The sequence below is a fragment of the Trematomus bernacchii genome, unplaced genomic scaffold, assembly GCF_902827165.1.
Source record: "Trematomus bernacchii unplaced genomic scaffold, fTreBer1.1, whole genome shotgun sequence".
NCBI lineage: Eukaryota > Metazoa > Chordata > Actinopteri > Perciformes > Nototheniidae > Trematomus > Trematomus bernacchii.
The window spans coordinates 7,900,779-7,920,156 of record NW_022987656.1 but is presented as its reverse complement, the minus strand read 5'-3'; the positions used below and the strand labels follow the sequence as shown (position 1 = coordinate 7,920,156).

At 41.4% G+C, this 19,378-nt stretch overlaps 1 protein-coding gene across 1 annotated transcript in view; it reads left to right on the top strand.

Annotated features, from left to right (window-relative positions):
• The first annotated feature begins 12,547 nt into the window (after window positions 1-12,547).
• The window catches only part of ankrd6a (ankyrin repeat domain 6a), a 46,369-nt gene continuing 39,538 nt past the window's right edge, over window positions 12,548-19,378 (top strand). Inside the window, exons 1-8 of the mRNA XM_034135173.1 lie at window positions 12,548-12,724; window positions 12,840-12,938; window positions 13,620-13,718; window positions 15,222-15,320; window positions 15,920-16,018; window positions 17,628-17,705; window positions 18,028-18,132; window positions 18,319-18,486. Coding sequence (XP_033991064.1) covers window positions 12,548-12,724; window positions 12,840-12,938; window positions 13,620-13,718; window positions 15,222-15,320; window positions 15,920-16,018; window positions 17,628-17,705; window positions 18,028-18,132; window positions 18,319-18,486 — 924 coding nt within the window. The remainder of the gene's footprint in view (window positions 12,725-12,839; window positions 12,939-13,619; window positions 13,719-15,221; window positions 15,321-15,919; window positions 16,019-17,627; window positions 17,706-18,027; window positions 18,133-18,318; window positions 18,487-19,378) is intronic.

The window sequence follows — 19,378 nt, the reverse complement described above, 5'->3', positions numbered from 1 at the left end:
AAAATGCAGCTAATTTTGCCAACAGAAAATCATTTATTTTTACGGTTAGTTTTGTTAAATTCGCATTTAAAAACTGCTAAAAAACAGATAAATAATGTATTCAATTTTTACAGGTTTTTTTTGTTAAAATGCATCACACATTTAAATAAACCGTTTATTCTTGTAATTTTAATTTGATTTCCTGTAATTATGAAATACAATAAAAAACTGTTAATTTTTTGGGGGAAAAACTGTACACTTTTACAGTGTACCAAGCAAGCCTCCTCGACATTGAGAAACACCCTCAGTGTTTTGCCTTTTTATCCTCCATGCGAGCGCTTTACTTTTAACATTTTGTTATATCACCTGAAAGAGTGATTTTGTTTTTTCAAGTATAGATTATTTTCTTCAAACCTTTTTTGTCTCTGGGTTGTGCATTTGAGTCCTCATACTATTGAGTCAAGGTTCCTAACAAGTAGAAGTACTAAGTAGCAAAACATTTTACTCAAGTACAGTACAATATAATAACATAATTATATATATTTTATTTATTTCACATTTAAATAAAGCAATGTTAATTCGGTTAACAATTTGTTTCGTTTTTCCCTTTAAAAAATAACAAAAAGTACCTATAAGAATACCGTTAAAGTACCGGATCGATAAGCAGTATCGATAAGATTAGTAGTACCGTTAAAAACCTTAATGATACCCATCCCTAGATATGACACAAGTACAGTGTTAAGAGAGTGAAATGTTGCTTTACGAATTTCAACACTTGATGCTGTCTGTCAAGCCCTTGGGTATATTTGCAGTTTCCCCGCTTGAAAGGGATGGTACAGTCCATAGGAGGTTTTCACTGGGTTTCACTCATACAATGACCACAACTTTGTTTTCTTTTGAGTTCTTCTTTACTTTAGTTGTTGTTGTTGCAGTACAGCATATGTAGTAGTAAGGTTGTAAGGTGAAAAACCTTAAATGAAAAATAAAAATTACTGTAAATACAATGCACATGAAATAATAAATGCAAAAATACATGCTTTAAATATATTTTTTAACACTTGTGAATATTGTTTTTAAACAGTTTTTAACTTATGCAGTCTCATTAAAAATGCAAATATAATAGACTGAATTTTTAGCAGCATTCAAACCGTTTTTATCAATCTACATCTCTCAATAAACAAATCACATTCGTTTTTAACTCAACAATCATGTTGCTTTAGCTTGAGGACATCAAACAAACAAATGACACTGCACTTGAACATACATTCTATACATTCTAACGTGCGCCACGAACGGCAAGTTGTATGACTCTTCTATAAACACACAGTTCGTCTCTCACCGGCCGCCTCTCCAGCTTTTTATGGCTGCACCAGTGCTGCTTCTTTGTTGTTTCTTCTGCTGGTTTGTTGCTGCTGCTGGACGCACGCTTTTTAGTTTGTCCCTCTCCAGCTTTGATTACCGCCATCCTTTCAGGTGCGGTGCTTTTAAAGGTGCAGCGACGCTGATTAGCAATTAGGGAATGATTACAGATAGCTGCCACTCTGTCAATCAGCCCGACTTTTTAACCCTTTGATCTCCTGTGGATTCTCCAAGTTGACTTCACACCTCCCACTGGACTTTCCAGTGGAGACACCTGGGAGGTCGCATGTTACAAAGGTAAACTTGGGTCAGACGCTTTGTTCTGCTCTTCAGTGGGAAGCAAGACGACCAGTCGCCTGACGTCTCTGTGAAGAACTGTCGCTGGGATCTCCTCTTTGAGTTTTTTCGAAGTTTGGTGATTTGCTTTTGCTGTGGTAGGCCTTGTGACAGGAACAGGGTAGCTTGGGAAGGTTCTGACGTTGACATCCCTCACAATTCCTTTGCTGTCCGAGTTGACACTGACCACTCTTGCAATCCTGAACTGACCCCTCAGGGCGTTTTGGTCTGCAATCCAGACGATGTCTCCGACTGCGACATTTCTCTTGGCTGTATGCCACTTGTTCTTTACGAATAGGTTAGGGCCAGCGAGTTGACTCCAGTGCCTCCAGAACTTGTTCACTTGCGCTTGCATTTCTTTAAGCCTTTTGTAGGGATAGTCACTGAAGTCAAATGTTCTGACATCTCCACTCTGCGATGCTCGTCCGAGCAGGAGACAGTTAGGAGTGATGAACTGAACGCTGTCTACTCGGCTCTGTGTTCTGGCGTCAATTGGTCTTCCATTCGTAAGATTGGCTGCCATGTAGAGAGTTGTTTGGAATTCACTCCAACTTGGCCCCGACTCTCCTCCCAGACTCTGCAGTGCTCTCTTGATGATGCGCACAGCAGCTTCTGCAGCACCGTTCCGGTGTGGAGAATCGGCTGGATGAATTTTCCATGTCCATTCTGTGCCATTCTTGGCAGCTCTCTCTTCTAGTGTAGCTTTGTCAAGATTGGCAAGGAATCAGTACTGTTCTTCTAGGACTGGCTTAGCCCCTACGAAGTTAGTACCTGGATCTGACCAGATCTTCTTTGGATGACCTCATAGTGCTGTGAACCTCTGGCAGGCGAACAGGAAACTTTCAGTCGATTGAGAGTTCACCAGCTCTGTGTGAATAGCTCTGGAAGCCATGCAACAAAACACAACTCCCCAAACCTTCAGTGACACTCTTTTCTTGACATCATCCTTGACTTGGTAAGGTCCGAAGAGGTCTACTGTTGTGTATTCGAAGGGGGCAGCTGGGTAGATCACCCATTATTTGCTGGCATCTTTTTGCTTTAGTTTTTCTGCAGAGCATGCAGTTTTCGACCACTTTCTGAGCAATCCTCCGGCCCTTCACGACCCATGCTCTCCTCCTCATCTTGAGCAAGGTTCCGGCCACTCCATCGTGGTTCTCCTCGTAGGCTTCTCGTGCTAACAGCGTTGATACCCAGGCTTCATACGACAAGATAGGGACAGCAACTTTATCTTCATTGAAGATCTGCACGCGACCCCCACAGACCAACAAGCCAGTCTCTTGGTCTCTGTACACCAGCCTGTCTGTGGTTGTACTTGGGAAGGATGCACCTTGCTGTGCCGCAAGAAAGATGTCTCTTAGGGCATCTTCTCTCTCTTTCACTGAGATGACTTGTGAAGACGACACTGCCTCCCACTTAGGACTGTTTGCAGTTTGCTGTTTCCCTCTAATGAACTTCTTCGCTGCTCTCCAAATCCAAGCAACTGTCTTGACGAGTCGACTTAGGTTGCTGAACCGCTTGACGTTCACAAGGTTTAGGACAGCTGATCCTGCTGGTGGCCTTTTTGGGTGTGTTTGGGTTTGTTCCTGATCTAGCTTTAGTTCTGATGGGTTTTGTGTGTTGGCATCCTTTGGATCTGATGGCACTTGTGCCTTGGCCTTGGCTCTGGTTAGTGCTGCAACAAACGTTTTCTTTTGCAATCTGTTGACACTGTCTCTGGCACCTGTCACCAAATCTTTGGCAGATTTCATTGGCCATTCATCCACTGGTAACTTCAAGAACGTTGGTCCGTTCTGCCATTCTGAACTTTCATCCAGGTATTGAGGACTGGCCCCTCTGGTTATGATGTCAGCAATATTAAGAGGACCAGGAATCCACCACCAGTCTTGGATCGCTATTGTGTTCTGGATCTCTCCGATTCTGTTTGCGAAGAAGGTCTGATAACCATAGCTCACTCTCTGGATTGCACCGAGGTCTGTTTGGCTATCAATCACATGAAACCACTTTCCAACTTGGATCTTGCTGTGCTGCTCGAAGTACTTTTTGAGACGTGAGGCAAACACTGCATCTCTGCCTTGACAGCATCACCTTTGTGGTCTAAAGGAGTTAGTTTCGCCTTGGACTCCACCAGAGTGACGAATGGGCCTTGGTCGGTGTTCCACCGGAGGTACATCACAGCGCCATAGGCATGCTCGCTTCCATCGGAGAATGTTATTGCCCAAGGTTTTCCAATGAAGCTTGGAGGCGTTATGGCCCTGGTGAATGTAACCTGCCCGAGTTGCAAATACCCTTCGAAGAGTCGGATTGCATCTTCTCTGAGGCTGTCTGACAATGCTGTATCCCAGGTGTCTTTGACTGGGCAGTTGTCGCTCTTTGCCTCCTGGAATGCTCTCTGCACAAGGATGGCACCCTTCTGCTTGGCAGGAGTTACCAGACCAACTGGATCATATAACCATGAGACTTGACTCAGGAGGTTCCTTCTTGTCAAAGGGTTTGGGGTTTGCGCTCTTACTTGGTCTAGTAGAAGGTCTTGGCCAAGTCGCATCTTCTTCTTTCTCTTTGAGAAGTTAATGGATGCCATGACATGGATCTTGTCTTCTTCCACAAGGTAGCCTAGACCAAGCGCTTTGTTATCTTCATCCCTCATTTGATTCGGGAGGACCATGTTATTAACTTTGGTCTTCATTGGTTTGTCGTCGTTCCCCTTCCTCCCACTTTGGCCTGAGAAGACACAAGGCTTCAACAGGAAACCTCCAGCTTTCAGGATTTGCTCCACGTTTGCTGTGATGGTTTTCAGCTTCTCAAAGTCGTTGTGAGACGTGAGGATGTCGTCAACGTAGCTATCATTTAGTAGTACCCCTCGCTCCTCTTCAAGGTGGGCGAAAGGAGGTAGGTTGGCTGTTTCTCGCATTGAGAGCTGTGCGATGCATCCTGCAGGCTTGTCACCAATATTGGCTCTGGTGATTGCGTACTCCTCCAACTAGAGATGTCCCGATCCGATCACGTGATCGGGGATCGGAGCCGATCACGTGATTTTCAAAAGATCAGAATCGGGAGAAAAAAATCGGGGATCGGGAATTTTTTATTTTTTTATTATTTTTTATTTTTTTATTTAATGTTACAAAACAAAAATGACCATGTTCACGTCTTAAAGTCATCCTGAGGCCTTAGTTTTGATGTAAAATTACACAACATCATGTATGTGTTGCTTCTTTTGGGCTTGTTTTCATCGACCTGGTTGCTTATTTCTCTCAAATCTGGCAACAGAGTGGGCAGGGCGCAGTGTCTAATAGTAGCAGTAAGCTAACTAGAGGCTACGTTCAGCTGGTGCCTCGGGAGTCGGGACAGAGAAAATGTCAGGAGTTTGGAAGTATTATAACATTGAAAGCGAAGGCAGTGTAACAGCCAGATGCAATGTTTGCAAGGCGGAGGTTCCGCGTGGTGGAAAGAACAGAGCTACGTTCAACACGACCAATCTAATACAAACACCAACAACAACACGACGAGTACACAGCGGCCACTCAGGTAACGGCACTGAAACAACCGACACTTTCAGAGACTTTTAAAAGGAAAGAGAAACTGCCCCAGAACAGTGAAAAGGCCAAAAAAAGAACAGCCAAGATAGCTGAAATCATCGCGTTGGATGACCAGCCGTTATCTGTTACCTTTTTTTTCTCTTAATGCATTGCATAAAGATCGGATCGGGAAAAATCGGTATCGGCAGATTGTCAAAATCAAATGATCGGAATCGGATCGGGAGCAAAAAAAGGTGATCGGGACATCCCTACCTCCAACTCTTTGGCCGTGTCTCAATTCAGGGGTTTCATCCTTCGAAGGGTGCACCCAATGTTCTTCTTTGTATTTTTCTGTAGTGATGTCTCAGCCTTTTGAGCATTAAGTAAATGTTTTATTAATTATTTGTGTGTGTCTTGCAGTGTCAGTTTTTCCAAATGTAGCCTTTTTGAGTTATTGTTATTGATAATAGTTAATGACATCACAACACGTACCTTTACGGAGCATTTACGGCAGATCGTCTCACCGTAGCTGTCAATTAAGTCAAAAGACGTGTTCAATGGCATTAAAACGATTCCATTGGCTCTAGCGGTTATAAAGAGATTTCATTCATCAAAATCGAGCAAGGGGGGCCAGAGAGATCAAATCCACCCAAATGACCCCAGAAGTGGGTTTTTTGGCTAAATCTCTCTAAAAAGGTCATATTTCACTTGTTTTGCATCAATCTTGATACAGGGTACTTATTATATGTTGTACTTTGGATTCCTAAAGCTTTTAGTCTACTAACCCATCATCCAAGGGTGGTTTTCACTATAAGTAAAAAAGAATTTTTGGACGGACACTATAATTTACAGTTTTTTACTATGTAAAATCTGAATTTTCTTTAAAATAAAAAACATCTATATTGATTCTGACTTTTCTACATCCAACTCACAGGTTTATCATTACTTTGAGAATAAAGATTATTAATTTAACCCTTTTAGAAGGGAAGATATGGTCATTTGTTCTGGGAATGTCATTTTCGAGCCTGAGACCTGAAAAACAGGCTCAGGGCTTAAGAGGTTAAATGGATGTTTCCTTTTGCACTTTTTTTTCTTGCGACAGCAGGGCATGTTTGGATTTTTCTTTGAGGGAAATTGTTTTTTTGAAGCTGTTGTTGGCCTGTGGAAAAATGTAATCATAAGAAATGACTCCGGAAAAGCTGCAGATAGAGCCATAAGAAATGAATGCAACTGATTATTTAATGTTTAATGTTGTTTTTATAGGCAATAATTTAAGCTTTGTTAGTTCCAGGTTTAATGTGTGCAATAAGTTAATTTCAATAAGTTTTGCAATAAACATTGAACCAGTCCGGCCCTCGACTAGTACCGATTTTTTTATTTTGGCCCACTGTGTATTTGAGTTTGACACCCCTGCATTAGATGGTCTGCCTCTTCCCTCCTGTCCAACACACCCTGGCAAAGAGGTTCTTCTTCTTCTCTCGTTTATTGGCCGATTGAAAACAACTTTAAGGTGCATACCTACTGTACAAGTTATGGAAATATACAACGGTGTTTAAGTTATTTTAAATTCTTCCAAGGTGGAGAGGGGAAACATACAGAGAGACTGCAGACTGTGTCAGGAACAGTGGTCCGCATAGCCGCGGGAAGTCATTTTACTTAGGGGGTGTGGCGAATTGTCAACGGGGGTGTGGGTGCTGGCGAATTGTCAACGGTGGTGGGGCGGGGGGCTAGTGTACTGTCAACGGGGGGGTCGCCTGTCAGCGCAGCTTCATGATGCCGTTTAAAAACACAGTCCGAGACCTCTTAAGTGAACTAAACAACCGGACTCTGGTCCGCTAAAATAGGTGGTCTCGGACCGCTTGCTAGTGAACTCTGGAGCGGTTCATCGCTGGTGTGAATGCAGTCCGCACCAAAACATAGGAAGCGTAGTATTTACGTGTCACAAGAACGCGGGTGTCTTCAAAATCGTTAGCGAAAGAGTGAAGCAGAGTGTTGAACAGTGTCGTGTAAAGTAAAAACAACTATCAAACTAAAAACTATACATAAAAGTCAGAGCCACCTGCTGTCGGTGAAACCCCCTCCTTACTGCAGAACGTCTCTCATTATATGTGTTATAATGTTTTGTATCGCACGTTGTCTGATTATATAATCATATGCGCCGATGCTGTTGATATGCTCTCCAGATTAACAGCAGCATGACAACACCCCCTTAATGTCTGACCAATTGTTGAACAGCATTTCCGAGCACATGACTTGTGTTTAAAGTTTATAGTCCGTTTGAATTTTGCCTGTGTGAATGCAAACTGAACCTTCTGAAAAATGAAACAATGTAACAAACTGTCGTCTGGTGCGCACCAGAGAAGCGGATTATTAGGTGTGAATGAGACCTTATTCTCTGAGGACTCATCTGATTTAGTTTTGCAAAGGTCATAGATCAGAGACACTTGCCCAGACCAGAAGAGTGATGCACTATATATATATTGGAAAAAGGCAGAGTGACTTTGTGCCTTTGATATATAACTCCTTGTTTCCAATGTTTGGATGGAATATGAGGGCTTCGGGGCATTTCAATGCATTTCTTTTTACATCACTTTATTCAAATACCATGTCAATATTTAAGATGGAATCTCTAATCAAAATGATTTCAATCGGATTGAAAAAAATATATTGTTCAATTAACAGCAGCTAGTGTCTGCACATCACCAGCTGCTCATGTAGTAAATTATCTGAGTATCTGTGAAGTTTGACCAGTTGATTTTCATGTTTGATGCATGTAACCCAGCTGTCATCTTGACTTTACTTGAATTCTAATTTAGCCAGAGATGTCTTTCTTTATCCTGCTTTGTTTTCATGTGCAACAAAAGCTTAGATTAAAAAGACAACATTGTCCTAGCAAGGCAGGGTAAATTAGAGATTTAATCTGAGTGTCTTGATCCTAATCCACACGGAACGCTTCTCAGTGAGATTCACCAAACACAAGCACACTAAAACTGTGTGTGTGTGTGTGTGTGTGTGTGTGTGTGTGTGTGTGTGTGTGTGTGTGTGTGTTTGAAATTAAGATTCAAACGAGAAAGAAAGCTGACACTTTGTTGAAATCTCATATCCTAGATGTACAGCTCATAAACACGATGAAACCTTTATATCAGGACGGAGTCACGTGTAGATGGAGGGTTAAAGAACTGTTGTAGTCCCATATCCCCCCCCCCCTCTCAGCCTCTCTCTCTCTCTCTAAACTGTAATGCACTACAACAGCTGGCATCCTCTCAGCACATCTTCACACACTGAGTAGCCGCTCGGCTGTTAGCGCAGCATCATCCTCTTACACGACAACAAACACAGCAAGAGACTCTTCCAGAGGCTTTTATTTGGATTTTGCATGGATGCTCCTTTTTCTACAACAGGGAATAACTGAAGTCTGCAGGCTAAGGAGGATGAGGTAAAAGAAATACCAAACTATACAATGCATGTTTTTATGCAGAGGTGTAATGTAACTAAGTACAATTACTCAAGTTCTCTACTGAAGTAGAAAATTAGGTACTTGAACTTTGCTTGAGTATTATTAAATGATACTACTACATTTTTTTGTTAAATGTTGTATATTTTACTCCACTCCATCACAACATATTTAGTTACTAGTTAATCTGCACATTTAGGTTGATAAAAAATATAAATCAACACATACATTATGATAGGCTAAGCTTCCCATGTAGTGTATAAAGTAGTTGAAATGAACCCAACCTTCACAAGGTACAACATTGAAGTGATTATCTTGTGTTTAAAAGTAACTTTCTACATAAAAAGCAATTGTGATGCTTTTAAGTAGAATGAATGAACTACTTTTACTTGTAACTGAGTATTTTTACACTGTACTATTGCTATTTCTACTTTTACTTATAATCCGAATCTGAATAATTCTTTCACCTCTGCTTTTCTGTTAGAAACTATAATTCAACAAACATTAAAACAAGACCTAGCCTAGAAATCTGAAATATCAATAATGACATTTAAAATAAATGTTAAGAACAGCAAATGCTATACATGTAGTTAGTCTTTTGAGACCTACTGAACTCACTGAGGTCTTCTTTTATATCTGCAGGCAGGAATGTCATCTGGATTATGTTTTCCTTTTTAGATTTTAAAATGTAAAAAATGTTTTTATGGTTAAACTGAGGCGGTCATAGCTATTTTTTTAAGATTAGGGAAAGATGATGTGCTTTGAAGGACAAAATGTTGACTATTAATATTACCCAAAATTTGCTGTAGTTTAACAACACAAAGATTGGTTCGCGCCTTTCAGATAGATTCACAATTTTCATAGTCTGGCTTATAATTCCCCCTGTTCATATTCCAGCATTGCTTTGTGTACATTCGGCAACTCCCTTGATACACTGCCATGTTGTGCAGTATGTGAATTATAAACATGAAATGTTGTCCCAATCACAAACAGCTGCTGTTTCTCCTAAGGAAGTCACGACTGCTGCTGTTAGCTTACCAGTTGACATTATCGTTTGAGGTAGCAAATATTTTACAGTCTACTCAACTAACCCGATATAATTAAGAGTGGCATCTAGGTGACAGTAGTACTGTGGTACATGTAAATATATATAAAGAAAACCATGTATAACTTTTGAATAGCGCTGTCTTGACGGGCGCGACCGTAGTGGCACCACTTCCGCTAGGTAGCCAAGATGGCGGTCGTCGAGTGTGAGAAGTGTCCACCGTTCCACACTGAACTTTTTGAACGTTATTAGAGCATCATCCTGGTACTGATAGTTACCTGCATTTTGCTAAGAGATAAGGGACAAACTCCACAGTTGTGATTGTGTGCAAACAATGAATTCCAATTTGTATTTAAAAGTAAGAAAGTAAGAATCAACTGGATATTTTCCAAAAGCATCTACATCTGTAGCCATATCACAATTAGGTTTTGGTTTTTGGAATGGTTTTGGGCTCTGTAAAGGCACAATAGTACCAAAGCTGACCACCTCACTGTGACTTCAAGCTGCACTTAGTCACTGATTCCCTGTACAATTGTCACTTTTATATTTCTATTTGTATTCAATTTAAACAAAAGAGATACAACATTACACATACAACACCTTTTTCACCTTGGTTGATAAGTTTAAAAATGACCGACTATATTCCCCTGCTTCCAGTCCTAAGCTTATGCTAGGCTAACCAATCCTGAATCAAAATCTATACTTCCCACTATTTCCTCAAAAAAGTGGAGCTAATCCTAACCTGTCCTCCCAAACAGAATCTTATATCTGAAACATATGGGTCAGGGAACAGGAAATTGAAAAAAGAAGAGCTGTATCTAGAAATGCAGATACATCGCAAGGCATTTGTATGGAGCCAGTGATGAACTTCGATCTTCAGTACAGTTCATATATTGTTGGCTCTGAGTATACAGACATGTTCAAAGAAGAGTAGTATGTGATACAGGTGGGATTAGTGCAGAGAACAGAGAGAGGGTGAATGATGAGAAGTGTTTCACTGTTAACATGCTTTGGGTTCTAGACTGCTTCTAATCACCAACAAAGATTAAAGGCTGAACCTTGGCATGGAACATAATCTGACTAGCAGCTCAAACACAGCACTGACATGAAATCCTTTGTCATTTGGGTCAGATGCTTAACATTAAAGGAGCAGGACCGTCACCACCAGAATCCAGGTCAGTGAGTGAGCAGACAACACAATGGCAGCAGCAGGCAGATGTTTTCAGTGAAAAAGCTCTAGAAAGCCATCATACAAACAGCAGCAAACAGAATATAGACACAGTTTAAGAGTAGTTCAGAACATAGAGGAGCATTTAACCCTAACCCCAAGAGACAGAGAGGTACCTCAGAAGGTGGTGGAGTCCAAACAAAGCTAGAAGAGAATGAGTATTGTACTACAGGTGGTCAGAAACATGACTCCAAATACATGCTAATGCAGCATTTTGGCATAATCAATACCTGACTCGGATAGGCATCAGAGGTGGGAGAAATGCTCAGATCTTGTACTTAAGTCAAAATAAAACTACCAGAGTATAGGAATACTCTGTTCAATTGTAAAGGTCCTTCAATCAAAATGTTACTCAAGTAAAAGTAGAAAAGTATTGGCATCATAATATAGTTAAAGTAGCGACAGCAAAAGTAGTGATTGTGCAGATTGGTCCATTTCAGAATAATATATATGATATGTTTTATAATGATTGATCATGAAAGTGTTCTCAAAGCTGGTAAAGGTGCAGCTAGTTTGAATGACTTTGTATACTGCAGGGTAGCTTGTGAATTTACTGCAGGTGGAACTACAGTCTGATTTAACACTTGATTATATTTCACATCAATCATCCAGATCTGCAAAGTAACTAAAAGTATAAAACATTGAAATACTCGTGTATAGTACAAGTACCTTAAAATTGTACGAAGTACAGTACGTGAGTAAATGTACTTCGTTACTTTCCATCTCTGATAAGCAAGTCATTTTTCGTTATCTTCAAAATAATCTGGGCTACTCAGAAATAACAACTTCCTATTAAACCAACTTGATGAAGTCCAATGTTCTATCTTGTTTTGCTCTGGTTTGGTCTCCACCAACTCTTTGTGTTATACAAACACACAACCTCACAAACACTTCCAGTGCCTCCAACGGCAAAAACTGGGCCAGAAATGTTTTGAATGGCGACAAAGCATTGCTGGTTGCAGTTAACGACCGCGATAATATAAATGAACTCATCATATGAAATATTTGGTGTTACTGATGACTCGTTTTGGCAGTATTTCTTTTAACGTTATGCGATCACAGTGCAGGTACACTGTTCCACTTGTCACATGCACACTGTGGACTGTACATTTCCCCTCTGTGGGACGAATGAAGGTTTCAAAGGCTTTATTGTCACATGCCAGATGCAACAGTGTAGATATGGCATGAACATCTTAAATCCCAGGCTCCTCAGAATAAAGGTATTCTGATATGTGCACATTACCCACTGTTTATCACAGTTGAAACATTAGAGATCTTTAGAAGCACCAGAGTTCTTCTAGATATAGTGACATGTTTAATTCAAAAATGTTTATTTAAAAAATGTTTGCACCTGGCCATCAAGTAGAAAAAGTTATTAGAGTCCAAAAGAGAAACATATGTAAAAACAGCTGTAAAAATAAACTATTCAATTCACAGGAAAGATATAGAAGCAATCCAGGCAATATTTCTTAAACGTATTTTGTCAGACGCCCACTTATCCGCCCACCCCCCTTAGCCTTTGCTATGGTCAAAGTCATAGTGTTGTTTGTGTCATTACACTAAAGCATGTTCTACTACTTCAGTGATTGTGTGATAAGCATGGAGTAAAGTACAGTGTCTGTTTGTGTACATGCATGCACACAGAGGACCGTAGGCCTGTGTGCATGAGTGTGTGTGTCAGCGTGATGAGTGAACAGGCGCTGGTCCACATGCCTCAGCGGACCACCCTGCACCGGGCAGCCATGGTGGGGAACAGAGACTCTGTGGCTGCTCTGATCCAGGGGGGCTGTGCTCTGGACCTGCAGGACAAAGTGAGTCACAACTCTTTCACACAACTACAGGAACATCATTTCATATACTTTCAATATGTGTGGTTTATTAAAGGATGATAGTCGGTGATAACACTGTGTCCTGTGTCTGTTTGAGGACGGCAACACGGCGCTGCATGAGGTGTCCTGGCATGGTTTCTCTCACTGCGTTAAACTGCTGGTCAAGGCAGGAGCTGACGTCAACATCAGGAACAAGGTAAGACAAAAACAGAACATTTGCTCAACACAAGGTCTACCTATTTTCAGTCTTGTTATTTTCCAAAACGTTCATCCTCATCTTCCACAGAGTTGCTTGACAATATGGCAAGACATTTATAAAGAGGCAGCCCACTATTCGGTTTTACAGTATAGGGGAGAATGGGGTAAGATGAGCCAATGTGTACTCCTGTTGTCCTCTAGGCAAGGAAACATGAGATAGAAGTCAAATCACAGCAACAACCTTTACTTCAGGATGTCTTCTGTCAATCCAAATGAAAATAATGCAGCTTTAAAAAAAGGCCATGAAAATATGACTTCTCAAAGAAAAGTGGTCTGATGGCTTGACTTGCCCCATCTAAGGGGTAATGGAACAGGTCAGCTATATTTACTAACACTAATACATGTTAGTAAATATCTTAGTGTCCAGTTGCAAAACCTACAATATAAAACTTCATGTCATTCCGACCCTAACCCTGTTAACTAAAAAGGTTCTATATGTGCTAACAATGTGGGTTGTATGCATTATATTGTGTAAAGAATGGCTCTGTGGACCGAAGAACCTGGCAAATATCACAATCCCTATCCTGGACCTTTCAATAACATCTGAATATCTGCCTGTGTTTCCTATCAGAGTTGAGTTGTGTATTTGCTCTGTAGTAAGGGTTTTGTGTGGATGCAGGCAGGAAACACAGCCCTCCACCTGTCCTGTCAGAACGCACACGCTCAGACCACCCGCCTGCTGCTGCTCGGGGGATCCACACCAGACACCAAGAACAATGTGAGTCCTGACCCTGACCCAGACACCAAGAACAATGTGAGTCCTGACCCTAACCCAGACACTAAGAACAATGTGAGTCCTGACCCTAACCCAGACACCAAGAACAATGTGAGTCCTGACCCTAACCCAGACACTAAGAACAATGTGAGTCCTGACCCTAACCCAGACACCAAGAACAATGTGAGTCCTGACCCTAACCCAGACACCAAGAACAATGTGAGTCCTGACCCTAACCCAGACACCAAGAACAATGTGAGTCCTGACCCTAACCCAGACACCTAGAACAATGTGAGTCCTGACCCTAACCCAGACACCAAGAACAATGCGAGTCCTGACCCTGACCCAGACACCAAGAACAATGTGAGTCCTGACCCTAACCCAGACACCAAGAACAATGTGAGTCCTGACCCTGACCCAGACACCAAGAACAATGCGAGTCCTGACCCTGACCCAGACACCAAGAACAATGTGAGTCCTGACCCTAACCCAGACACCAAGAACAATGTGAGTCCTGACCCTAACCCAGACACCAAGAACAATGCGAGTCCTGACCCTGACCCAGACACCAAGAACAATGTGAGTCCTGACCCTAACCCAGACACCAAGAACAATGTGAGTCCTAACCCTGACCCAGACACCAAGAACAATGTGAGTCCTGACCCTAACCCAGACACCAAGAACAATGTGAGTCCTGACCCTAACCCAGACACCAAGAACAATATGAGTCCTGACCCTAACCCAGACACCAAGAACAATGTGAGTCCTGACCCTAACCCAGACACCAAGAACAATGTGAGTCCTGACCCTAACCCAGACACTAAGAACAATGTGAGTCCTGACCCTAACCCAGACACCAAGAACAATGTGAGTCCTGACCCTAACCCAGACACCAAGAACAATGTGAGTCCTGACCCTAACCCAGACACCAAGAACAATGTGAGTCCTGACCCTGACCCAGACACCAAGAACAATGTGAGTCCTGACCCTAACCCAGACACCAAGAACAATGTGAGTCCTGACCCTGACCCAGACACCAAGAACAATGTGAGTCCTGACCCTAACCCAGACACCAAATATCACTCCAAAAAATGGTCATAAAGCTGTCTGCCCAAAATGTATACAAGTTAAAACTCTCACAGTGCTCTCTGGTATGCAAGGTCGAGGAGATAAAGTCAAGATACAGATTGTGTTTACTGGGATTTGTGGAGCCATCAAAATGACTCATCTTTAGAGAAAGACGTTTATTGCTTGCTCTGTTTAGAATAACTATGGACAGAGAATACGCTTGTATTTTTCATTTGCTGTTTTTCCTTTGTCTTTGAATTAAAGGCTTACATATCTGATTGGTCCCCATCTTCCTTGTTTCAAGTCAATTCCCCAAATAACTTATATTACAGTCACTCTGACCCTATTGAGCTCTACTAATGTGGGCTGTTAAATAGTTATTTTCCAAAGCACTTGTTGTATCATGATCAAACATACTAAACATCTGTTTGGATGCAGGCGGGGGACACCTGTCTGCATGTGGCTGCTCGCTACAACAACCTGACGCTGGCTAAGATCCTGCTGAGCTCCCTGTGCTCTGTGACACAGAGAAACCAGGTACAGTATGCCAGTGTTAACAATAATATGTTTAAATATGTTTCTTTATGAGAGTGTGTGATTTCAGTCATGCTTTGGTTTTATTTAATTTGCTTGTGTATTCACTAGTGGAAGAGGGTGTGTGTGTCAACAAGTTTTATGTAGTGGTCAAGGTAGAATTAATTTAACTATTTTATACTGTATTATGAACATGTTGTGCCTCTTTTAAATAAGTAGTTTTTAATATTTTCAGAAAATTACCTTTTATTTTATAAAATGAATACACATTTTATTTTTAGGAATCAATAATACATATAAACTATTTGATAAGATACATTTTGTAAAAGGTTTTTCACATTTAAATAATGTTGTCAAAAGGGCAATATGCAAGTAACATAACATTTAAATATTTCAGTAAGACTTAAATATGATCTAACAATGGAGTAAATGTGCATGTTTTCTTTCACCACTACATAGCCTAGTTTTAAGTTAAGTTAAATTGTTGAATTGTATGTGAGCTTACTGTATGTGTATGTGTGTGTGTGTGTGTGTGTGTGTGTGTGTGTGTGTGTGTGTGTGTGTGTGTGTGTGTGTGTGTGTGTGTGTGTGTCTGTCTGCAGGTGGGGGACACAGCTCTCCATGTAGTTGCTGCTCTGAACCATAAGAAGATGGTGCAGCTCTTACTGGAGGCAGGGACTGATGGGAAAGTGAGGAACAACGTGAGTTCTATTTACAAGCTGAATGTTTCAGATAGGACTCACTGACTCCAATGGCTCTGCGTGAGGTGGAGAATGCACGACCAAGAGGAAACAGGCAGGCAGCTAGCCAGGCTCGGAAATACATTTATGGTTTCAGAATAAACCAGACACCAATCTCCACATAGCTATATAGCAGAGGTGGGACCAAGTCATTGTTTTGCAAGTCCGAGTCAAGTCTCAAGTCTTTGCGCTCAAGTCCGAGTCAAGTCTCAAGTCTTTGCGCTCAAGTCCAAGTCAAGTCTCAAGTCAGGATGGGCAAGTTCAAGTCAAGTCCAAGTCCTAAACTTTGACAAAACGAGTCTTGAACAAGTCCTTATGTGCTTTTCAACAAATGTAATGACATCGATCAACAGAATAATACTTAATAATCAAACTGCTCTTTATTAGTCACATTAATAATGTAATAATCCATTTTCTCTCTGCTGGTAAAGTAACGTGTTTTTCTTCTATTGTAAGAGGGATCAGTAAGGTAAGGCTACCGTGACGGTTTGATTCAGAAGGAGTTTAATGTATAAGATCCCTGATGTTGAGGTGACCAGAATGTTTATTTCCACTGTGTACAACATGTTATAAGGGACCCACAATCTATCTTTATGCAAGGGATAATGTGCAGCGAGGCGTCTCTATGGGGAAAAGAACACCTGAATCTAGATCCCTCTGCAGGTGGTACTTTAACTATATTTTGATGCTAATACTTTTGTACTTTTACTTGTAACATTTTGAATGCAGGACTTTTTATTGTAACAGAGTATTCATACACTCTGGTACTGTTACTCAAGTACAAGATCTGAACTTCTCCCACCTCTGACAATAAATCCTGAGTGGTTACCAAGAAAAAAACCCTGCTCTGAAGGTTATTTTCATTTTACAAATCCTGCACTCAGCTTTGCTTTCTCCAATATCATTGAAATGCAGCCAGATGCTGCTTCTTTTTTCGGTTTTCGCTCATTTCTTGACTTTTTCTGACGCGCTTGCATTTAAATCCGGCTCCCCGTCGCTCTGTGTAGCTGGCCTGTACCACTACACCTGCTGTCTTTGGAGCGTCTGCCCCCCACCCTTCTTTCACATAATGGTACGATCCTAGTGTGTCCTCGCATATGATTGGCCGCATGGTGGCCCAGCTAAATAAAGACCCGCCCCTGCCTGCATGGATTCACAGCAAGAGTATGAGCGGCTGAAGATTCTGCTCTCCCCGACTGGAGTCTGCTCTTCTAGCGGCATCTCGCGATCGGCGTGTTGGAGACCCCTGAATTAAAGTATCAAGTCACCTCAAGTCAGAAGGCTCAAGTCCAAGTCAAGTCCCGAGTCATTGGTGTTCAAGTCCAAGTCGAGTCGCAAGTGTTTTGTGATTTTGTCAAGTCGAGTCCAAAGTCATCAAATTGATGACTCGAGTCTGACTCGAGTCATCAATTTGATGACTCGAGTCCAAGTCATGTGACTCGAGTCCACACCTCTGCTATATAGTGACATCAGGAGGAGATCTTGGAATACAGGTTGAATGTAACGATCCTGTTTGCTATGGGTCAAGTGAAAGGTTTTCTAGTGTTCATAATTTACTGTTCACTTCCAGTCAGGTAAAACAGCCCTGGATAAGGCCAGAGATAACAACCACAAAGATGTGGCCCACCTCCTGGCCAGAGCTCCTCAGGTATGTACAGTATCTGCATTATAAAATGAGTTCAAATACTCACTATACTAAAACATTAGTGTGTACAGTGTTGGGAATCACAATAGAGTGGGTTGATTGATTTTTTAAAGCTGACCTGGACATTTTCCATTGGATTTTGGAATATTGCAAAATAAGAAAAGAAGATCTTTCCCGCAACACTACTGTAGAAAATGTTATAGAATTATGATCGTCACAGTTTTCAAAAGCATAAGCAAACATCTTGTGTCTTTTTATGCATGTTTTTAGCAATATAAAATATAATAAGGTGATGTAACCATAGCAGACTGTGTACTGTCCTCAGGTACATCGCTTCATGCGAGGAAGAACAATCAGGAAACGGAGAGAAAGACTGACCGCTGAGCGCAGGAGCCAATCATTCACCAGAGAAGAAACTCTACCAAACAAAGTAAGAAAAACACAGAAACGACAGTTCTTAATAGCATTTGCAGGGCTCCACTCCAATTGAGTTCGTCACGTGAAATCGGTAGAAATTCAGAGATTAAAACATGATATTTGCACCATTTTACTGACTGCTGTTTTCACTTTGCATTTAAAATACATGTCCCAACGTGCCTCTGTTTGTCCTGAGCAGGACAGCAGTTCTCTTGAGGAGGACTCCCCCAGCAGTGAGCAAACAGAGAGCAGGACTGCCCTCAGGGGGTGGTCCTACCAGCAGCAGAAGCTGCAGAAGTACTACAACAAGACCTTCGCCCCCACCAGCAGCCCCCCCAGCCAGAGGAAGAGGAGAGGCAAGGAGCAGGTGGGTCAGACAGACCTTCAGGTGATGGAGTTCTCAGATCAAGACAGGAAGTCAGGATCCTGGTTTAGGTTTTCTGTTTCCCAGTTCATTTTGTATGAACACTCTCTGTCTGGTTTAACTTCCTGTTTTTGCGTTTTCCCACCTGTGTGTCATCAATCTGCTGCCCTGGTGTTTCCCCCCCCCCCCCTCTTTAGCTGTGTCTTGTCAGTGTAATGAGTCTGTGTGTGCATATATTCCTGTCTGTCCCAGTCTGTTGTCAAGTTTCCTGTCCGGGTTTCTATGGGGTGGTTCTTACTCATTAAGTTTTTCCCCTGGATCATCCCTAGTGTTCTCTCATGGATTTGCTCCCTATATTCCTCGTTCGTTCGTTTTCTGTATAGTGTGTATAACTGTGTGTGTATTTGCATGTGCATGTGTGCACCTACCTGTATACTGTGTGTGTATTAAACAAAAAAATACAAGCCAGAGTGAAAACTGAATTCTTCTTCTTCTTCTTTTTCTTCTTCTTCTTCTTCTTCTTCTTCTTCTTCTTCTTCTTCTTCTTCTTCTTCTTCTTCTTCTTCTTCTTCTTCTTCTTCTTCTTCTTCTTCTTCTTCTTCTTCTTCTTCTTCTTCTTCTTCTATCCTGGTGTTCCTAAACACAAGGGTTTGCATATAGACATTAGATACGTAGGCGGAGGTGGTGAAATGAATATGTGTGTAGACAATGGTTAAATCAGATGGGTGAATAACAGACTATAGGGCTTGCAGTTTCTATTACGAAGAATAATAATGATATTCTATTAAATAATGCCTTCATCATAACACCACAGCCTTTGTTTCTCAAAATATTCAGACACAAATACTCTGTTATTTTGCTAAAATGCGTATAAGCTTAGAGGATGGAAGTGTCT